At 47.0% G+C, this 8750-nt stretch overlaps 1 protein-coding gene across 2 annotated transcripts in view; it reads left to right on the forward strand.

Annotated features, from left to right (window-relative positions):
* Positions 1-8540, forward strand: part of Tspan33 (tetraspanin 33) — a 22189-nt gene extending 13649 nt beyond the window's left edge. Inside the window, exons 2-8 of one of the 2 annotated variants that reach the window (XM_031381378.1) lie at positions 564-621; positions 1185-1309; positions 1596-1670; positions 4066-4161; positions 6698-6826; positions 7164-7325; positions 7524-8540. In XM_031381378.1, coding sequence (XP_031237238.1) covers positions 564-621; positions 1185-1309; positions 1596-1670; positions 4066-4161; positions 6698-6826; positions 7164-7325; positions 7524-7625 — 747 coding nt within the window. In that variant the 3' untranslated portion in view covers positions 7626-8540. Of the gene's footprint in view, positions 1-563; positions 622-1181; positions 1310-1595; positions 1671-4065; positions 4162-6697; positions 6827-7163; positions 7326-7523 lie in introns of both variants that reach the window. The other variant, XM_031381377.1, reaches the window with a different exon arrangement.
* Positions 8541-8750: the final 210 nt, after the last annotated feature.

An 8750-nucleotide genomic window follows, 5' to 3' on the forward strand; every position in this document is an offset into this window, starting at 1 on the left:
CTCACTCTGTAGACCAGGCTGGCTTTGAACTCAGAAATCTGCCTGTCTCTGCCTCCCAAGTGCTGGGACTAAAGGTGCCACCACCGCCCGGTGTGTTTTGTTTTGTTTTGTTTTTAAGATTTATTTATTGTTATATGTAAGTACACTGTCGCTGTCTTCAGACACCCCAAAAGAGGGCATCAGATCTCATTTTGGATGGTTGTGAGCCACCATGTGGTTGCTGGGATTTGAACTCAGGAACTTCGGAAGAGCAGTCAGTATTCTTAACTGCTGAGCCATCTCTCCAGCCCGATAGCCTGTGTTTGTAATCACTGTTCTGTTCTATATTAAACTTGTACTGTCTTGATTTCTCCATCTGTGAAATGGGGACACTGTCTGTCTCACAAGATGATTGCATTATAGAGAATGAAGGAGCCAGTGCCAGGCGTAAAGCGGAGGTGGTGTTGGTAGAGGACAGCTGCACCTGTGCCCCAGGAAAGCTGGCCTCCCTGCCCTCCTCTAAAAGTTTTTCGTTATGTCCAGAGCTCTCTCATTTTCTCCTGACTCCTTTCCTGTTCCTACAGGTAATTTCCATGGTCATGGTGGCCGTGGGTGTCTATGCCAGGCTGATGAAGCACGCAGGTGGGTTATAGACTCCTTCTGCCTCTCCACACACTTGCTGCACCTCCGCTTGCTCCAGCTCTGGCCCTGGGCTGAGGTCAGAGGAGCAGCTCCCTGAACCAAGTCTTACTGGGCCACTTCAGACTGGCAGTTCACTTGGGTTTTCCTGAGCCTGACCCCCTCCCTGCTCTGTCAGGACTAAGTCCTGGAGAGAAACAGAGAGCAGTCAAGGACTTTGCCCCCCAAGCCTGCCTGAAGTAACTCAACCTTAATTCCTATGCAGAGTATTTAGGAACCTGCCCAGCTGGTGAGCCCAGTGCCACTCTGTCATCTCTGGAGCAAAAGCGGCTGCTCCACTCCTGAGCCTGGAATAAGGGCTTTTCTTAGTTCCTCAAATTACATGCCAGGACTCCTCCGGCACACTTTTGCTCTCCCCTGTGAGGAGGTCTTTCCCATAATCTTCACCAGGCAAGGGGGTTCCCCCCAGTACAGGAAGAACAGGTTGGGTACACCCCTCATCCATCCCTGGGAGCCCCCTCAGTGGGCAGCAGGCTCCAGCTGAGGGTCAGCCTCTCTCCCAGAAGCAGCCTTGGCTTGTCTGGCGGTGGACCCTGCTATCCTGCTCATCGTGGTGGGCGTCCTCATGTTCCTTCTCACCTTCTGTGGCTGTATCGGATCCCTTCGAGAGAACATCTGCCTTCTGCAGACAGTAAGTAGTCAGGCCGCAGAAAAGCCTTGCTCGCTCCTCTTCCTTGTGTTTCTGCTCCCCTCTACCATCCTACAGAGGTCCATTCTGTCCCCTCAGTCCCAGGGTACCCTCTAAGCCTGTGCTGTCAGCTCCTCGCTGCAGAGGTCTGCTCTGAGTGACCTAGCAGGGTGGTCACCTCCGTGGCATTGTCCTAGAGGCAGAACTCTGTCATGTTGGGGGTGTGGAGAAGAGCCCAGCTGCCTCCCAGAGCAGTGATGTTGTGCCTTGTCTTGCCTGTGTGCCACAGTTCTCCCTCTGCCTCACCATCGTGTTCCTGCTGCAGCTGGCTGCTGGCATCCTGGGCTTCGTGTTCTCAGACAAGGTAACACTGGGAGCCTAGAGGCCTCTGGTACCCGAGGGAGGAAGGGGAGTTCCTGCTGATTAATTAACCACAGCACTCTTTCCCCGGGGAAGCATCAGCCTTTGAAAGGTTCCCCTTTAGGGATGGATAAACGGCCTTTAACATCAAGCTGTTTAAAGAGAACGTCCTGACTGTAAGGTGTTTTCCCTTTGACAACTTGATGCCATGGGGGGCGGGGGTGATCTATAAACACGAGAAACATTAAAATAACCTTCATACTTAAATGGTAAATGACTAAGTAGAACTCAGTGATCAAAACCACAGACAACTTGAAGAGATTGTTACTCAGACACTGTTTATTGAACTAGATGTGGAAAGCAGAGGGAAGGCAGACACAGCTCTGAACCATGCTTCCCACATCTGGAGGTGGGCTGCCTAAGGCAACAGTCCTAATTAAGAACCAGCGTTTCCTTTAATCCCAGCACTGGGAAACCAGAGACAGAGGGATTTCCATGAATTTGAGTCCAACACTGTCTACATGTGAGTTCCAGTGTAGCTGGGACTAGTAATAATGAGAAATCTGTCTATTTTTAAAAAGGAAGAAAAATATAGCAAGGTGTATTGGTGCATCCCTTTATTCCTAGCATTCAGGAGGCAAAGGCAGGTGGAACTCTGAGTTCCTGGACATACTATTCTGCATAGTGCATTCTAGGCCAACCTGAGCTACCTAATGAGACCCCTACTTTGAAAACAAAACAACATCTCCCCCCAAAAAGGGGAGGGGGGAGAAAAATGAACCAGAATTCCATTCTCAAGTTACAAATAGCTACCAGGAATAAAATACAAGACTATGAAATAAAGTCACAGGAACAGAAGCCAGTCATGGTGGCACACCCCTTTGATCCCAGTGCTCTGGAGGCAGGGGCATTTCTGAGTTCCAGGCCAGCCTGATCTACATAGTGAGTTCTAGGACAGCTGGGGCTACACAGAGAAACCCTGTCTCAATAACAAACACACAAAAAGCCATAGGAAAAAGTAGTTGAGCAGAGAGAGACGAAGGTACAAAATTATTAGTCTAAATGCTGCTGAGTTGATTTGTAGTTGGCAAGTTCTTGTGGCTTAATAAAGGAGATCTGAGTGTAAAGAGCAATTTTCTTGTGTCCACTAGAGGTCAGTGTCTCCACTTAGTGAGCCCCTTTGTGCTAAAACAAAGCAAAATTCCCTCACTGCACCAGTCAACAAGTTTTCTGGGTACTAATACGCAGAGGTAGATAAAGGTAGATAGAGAGAAGTAGGTAACACTGCATTGTTCTGAAAGACAGTTCTGAGAAGCTGTGATGTCAGGGGCACTGCTGCCCTGGTCTACCGGTACCCGAGGGCAGAGTGGATGGGCCTGAACCAAACATCTTCCCTTGCAAGATCTGATTTCAAGGCTGATTCAGATCAAAGATGATCTGAGGAAATATGACTTTGACTGTTGGTAGCTTCCCTAATTTTAATTTTATTCTGTGATTCCCCAAGCCCCCCTACCCTCAAACTCTTGGGAGGCAGTCACTAATACCTTTTAGTGACACAGGCCTGACATTGACAGGGCTTCTCAATTTTTAGGTCTTTGAATGATAAAGTACAAAATAAATTTGTGATAGAATGAGGCTCTCTAGTGAGTTGATGATCCACATGATGTGATAGAATTATCCAGTGTATAAAATGGGAGGCTGGAATAGGAGCTGGTGGCAATGCGTATGTATGATAGAAAGACTGGAGCCAGAACAGTACGTAGGGACTTAGGGCCATTTGGCTGCACTAACTCCAGTGGCTATTAGCATGCACCCAGAATGGGGGAAGAGCACGAAGCCTGTGCTCATCCTCTGGAACCTGGCATAAGAGAGGGAAGGGCTACCCTGGGCCTCTGACCCTACAAAGTGTGCTGTGACAGTAAACCATAGAGACATCTGGAAAGGAGCACAGAAGACAAAACAAGAATGTTTGGGCTCTCACACTGCTATGATAAAGCACCGTGGTCAAGGCAACTTAGAAGAGTCTCTTTGGGCTTACTGATCCAGATGGGTAAGTCTGTCACAGCAGGGAGACATGGCAGCCACAACGGGCATAGTGGCAGATGTAGGAAGCTGAGGACTCACATCCTGAACAACAGTCAGGAAACAGAGCGCCCTGGGAATAGCATATAGCTTTTAAAATTCAAAGCCCACACCTAGTGACATACTTCCTTCAGCAAAACCACACTATCTACACTATCCACACCCAGTGCCACCAACTAGGGACTAAGTACTCAAACGTCTGAGATGATGGGGGACATTTTCATTCAAGCCACTGCCAATACTGGTCTGTGTTTGCTATTATTTCTGAGGGGATTAATAATTATGAGTTAATCCTGTGTCCTGATTGTATCTGGCAGGCTCGGGGGAAAGTGAGTGAGATCATCAACAATGCTATTGTGCATTATCGAGATGACCTGGATCTGCAGAACCTCATTGACTTTGGCCAGAAGAAGGTACCAGCCAAGTGTGGTGTGATCACCCAGTGCCCTGTGGGTAGGGTGAAAATGTTAGTGCAAGGAACTCCTCACTCTCTAGGCCTATGGACTTCTTTTACCCAATAAATAATGTGTTCTAGGAAGGGCTTTGGTGGGGGCAGGTACTGTTAAGGGCCTAGAATGCTACATATAGCATTACATATATGTGTAATGTATATATTATATATAATATACATATATGTAATAATACATATGCTTATGTAAAGAAGAAAGGAAAGACTATTAGTCTTACAAAAGGATTCTGGAAGAATTAAAAAAAAACATTGTAAGGGATTACCTACAGGGAATAAATCAAATTTATTATATATCACACTAAAAACTGTGACCAAATATATATAATCAAAAAGTACTATTTTGTGCCACGTGGTAGTGGCACACACCTTTAATCCTAGCACTCTGGAGGCACAGAGGCAAGTGGATATCTGACTTCTAGGCTAGCCTGGTCTGTAGAGTGAGTTCTAGGACAGCTAGGGCTAGTGAAACCCTGTCTCAAACAAACAAAAAACAAAAACTAAAGCCATTTTGTTTTGTTTTGCTTGTTTTTGAGTAGATCTGTGAACACCACGTGCATGTGAACTCTACAATACTGAGCTATACCCATAATCCAGGATTTACCATTTTACATATTAAAAAGATTAACATTAAGTAGATGTATTAATACAACTTGTAATCCTCCCCAGTTGGGAGGCTAAGACAGAGTTCAAGGCCTACCTGGGCTATGCAGTCAGTTCAAGGACAGCCGGAGTAACTACTGAGACACTGGGGTTATAGCTCCGTGGTGAGAACCTGCCTTGTATGTGTGAGACCCCAGGTTCAATCCCCAGCATAAAAGGGGAAAAATTGGGCTGGAGAGATGGCTCAGTGGTTAAGAGTACTGATTGCTATTCTAGAGGTCCTGAGTTCAATTTCCAGCAACCACATGGTGGCTCACAACCACCTGTGATGGGATCTGATGCCCTCTTCTGGTATGTCTGAAGACAGTTACTAGAATAATAAAATAAATAAATCTTATAAATAAATAAAATAAATCTTTTAAGAAGGGGGTAGAATCATACTGTATGTAACCACAACCATCATCTATTAGCAGGAGTTTTCCATCTTTGCCAGTAAGGCAGTGCAAAAGTGTCCCTTCTGTTTGAAAAATGGAATTGGAAAGATTAGGAGTTCAAAACCAGACTTGGCTTCATATTGAGTTTCAGGCCAGCTGGCTACAGGAACCCCCATCTCAGCAACAAAACAAGACAAAAACTCTTCAGGACAGTGAAACAGCTCAGTGGGTGAACATGCTTTTTATAAAACCCCAACAGAGAATCTGAGCGTGGCTCCCGGGATCCACTGTGGAACCTGAGCGTGGCTCCAGTGATCCACTGTGGAAGGGAAGAACAACTCCCAAAAGTTGTCATCTGGCCTTTCCATATACACCATGGCATGTGTGTGCACGCATGTACAAATAATAAAAAACAAACCTTTCCATCTTTCCCTGCTGAGCTGTGCCCATTAAACACTTTGCATTTCCCTCTCGTGGAGGCCACTACCATTCAACTTTCTGTGGCTCTAACAGATATGAATGGAATTATACATGTGTCCTTTAGTGACTGATTACTTTCACTTGGCATGTCATCAGGTTTCATCCATGTTGTGTGTTGTGTGTGTCAGAATTTCCTTTTTTCAGGCTAAATAATACTCTTTGTGTGACTGCGGCCTCATCCTATTTATCCATGGGTGGGCACCTCAGTCACTTTCACTTTTGGTTGTTGTGGTTCAGGCTGTTGTTAGTCAAAGTTACATTTTGAATCAAGGTATTTTTGAGACCAGTGCCACGTCTCTGTTCCTCTGGTGCAGTCCTCAGCTTTGGGGTCCATTTTGTTTTCACGGAGTAATTATGGGCTCCTGATATTGAAGATTTTTCTTCTTGTGATTTCTTTTCTTATGTCAGGTTTTTGGTTTGGATTTTTCTTATGTATTTTTCTCTCAGTAGTGCTGGAGTGAATCCAGATGTCAAACATTTTAAGCATATGCTCTATCTGTGAACACCCCTGGTCCAAGCCAGTAATCTTGAATATCTCCTTCTCCAGACTGTTTTATAGGGTTATAAATTCAGAACCTTCTCTCAAGGGGTTAAGTCTGAATAATATATACCTCCCTCCCTCCCTCCCTCCCCCTCTCTCTCTCCCTCTCTCTGTCTTTCTCTCTCCCCCTCCCTCACCCTCACCTTCCTTCCTCCCCTCTCTCTCTCTCCCTCTCCCCCTCTGTGTGTATGTGTGTATGCGAGTGTGCACAAGCCAGTTGGAGTATAAAGCACTAAGTTATAATAAGATAAATAAGGAATTAAGAGAATTTCTTTAGTGAAAGCAGCTGAGAAGCTTGAGCCCCTAGATGGGCTTCCAGTACCTCAAAGTCACAATGGAGGCTTGCCTTAGGCTTGGTGAGCCCCCTGGCCACCTCAGTGTGGGGGATCAGTGGCTCCTAACCTTTCTGGTGGGCTGTGTTGCAGTTCAGCTGCTGCGGAGGGATTTCCTACAAAGACTGGTCTCAGAATATGTACTTCAACTGCTCGGAGGACAACCCTAGCCGTGAGCGCTGCTCTGTGCCTTATTCCTGTTGCTTGCCCACCCCCAACCAGGTGAGCAAACACCGTGTGTCATTTCCTCCCGAGTGAGCTCCAAGTTATGGTGACACTCTTTCCCGAGCTTAACCAGGTGGCTGTGCAGGGTTTGACTTCATGAACCCACTGTGCTGGTCACTTTAGCCTTTCATTCTGAACCCACATGGGACAGAGATAAAGGGGAGAGTTGGACCAAGAGAGCTCGAAGGAAAGGAGTTCTGTATTTAGCCATTTTTATTACAGTGTTCTCCACAGACATTCTCTAACAACTTAGGGGGTTAGGAAAGTTGGCAAGTCTGTCAGCCAGTGTTTCTTGGTGTGGGAGTACCATTCAGCTTGTCAATTTTTTCCTCAGGCAGTGATCAACACAATGTGTGGCCAAGGTATGCAGGCTCTGGACTACTTAGAAGCTAGTAAAGTCATCTACACCAACGGCTGTATTGACAAGTTGGTCAACTGGATACATAGCAATCTGTTCCTACTTGGTGGTGTGGCACTAGGCCTGGCCATCCCCCAGGTAACTTACCTGTCCAAATGGTAGGTCTCACACTCTGCAAAGGTTGTCATTTGTGGAGACATCCAGGGATCAGTTGGGTACTGACGGAGCAGAGGGACGGGAGGGACCGGAAAGGGATGGAGCTTGCTACATTGGAAGGACTGAGCTTGGGAAAGCAGGACAATCGATTGCTGTCTGATTTCTTTCTACCCTTTGCAGCTGGTAGGAATCCTGCTGTCCCAGGTCCTTGTGAATCAAATAAAAGATCAGATCAAGCTACAGCTCTACAACCAGCAGCACCGAGCTGACCCGTGGTACTGAGAATCCTTCCTGTGCCTCCTTACCATGACCACGAGCATTCTCATGGACCAGCAGCGGAGGGTGCTCAGAGCACCCAGTGCAGATTTGGATTCCAGCCCCCAGCCGGGAGGGCCCAGTGGAAAGAAGCAAGCTCTAGAAGACAGGACACCAGATGGCTCAGGTCTCAGAAGGATGTGCCTCATCCCCACTCCTAGCCTCAGCATTGTCCGAGAATTATTTTGTCCTATGTGTAACCTTGAACATTTGAGTTTGTGTTTTTAGTTTCCTTTGGGCGGAGGTGTGGAAACAGCAGTGTACAGAAAGCTGTAGGGTTACTAGCTGCATACTTTTTGCTGAGGCACAACAGACAGCTCTGTTAGGGCTGCTGCTGAGCTAGGTGGACATGGTCTGCTGCCAGGGAGACACTAGCAGCCCTGCCTGGAGTCCAGTGGGCATAGTTCCAGCTCCAGAGAGGAAGGGAGTGAAGCAGGCAGAGCAGAGTGAGCCTAGGGGTTGGATGGGGACAGCGAGGGTATATGGAGGATAGGAGTGAAGCGGGTATGTTTACCAAATGCTTGCCTTGCTGCACTCCCAGGTAGTCAGTGTGAGCTATATTCTGCCCCTCCCTCATTTCCATGGAAACATGGCAGCAAGGGCAAGGGGTATAACAGCAGCCAAATTCATCCCCACCCGCTTTGTAAAATGTTTGGAACCGTGGTCCCTATATTCTGCATTCGGCAGAAGCCGGACTAAGCCATACATGCCCTTGAATTCCTATCTGTCTGGCCTTCCCGCCCCAGCAAGTGGGGTTTCCTTTAATTTGGCAGAGGAGTGGCAACACCTCCCACCCGCATCCCCTGCACCAGACCTCAGTGTTTCTACAGTGTAAGAATCAGGAATCTGGCAGAAATGGCAATAAAAGTTTGTTGACATGGGCTAAGCTGTCCTACATCAATTTTCCATTTGGGCAACTAGAAGAAACGTAGAAGGGACCAAACTATGGGCCTGCCTTCTGGAAGAGACTTAAGACCCCTGAGCCGCACGCCTCCACTTCCCTCACATGACCCATCTACATTAGAACCCTCCGGTCTAAATTAGGTAGAACTATTCTACCTAATCTATAGGAATGGTGTTACTTTATCCAAA

Source organism: Mastomys coucha, unplaced genomic scaffold (genome assembly GCF_008632895.1).
Source record: "Mastomys coucha isolate ucsf_1 unplaced genomic scaffold, UCSF_Mcou_1 pScaffold20, whole genome shotgun sequence".
Classification (NCBI taxonomy): Eukaryota; Metazoa; Chordata; class Mammalia; order Rodentia; family Muridae; genus Mastomys; species Mastomys coucha.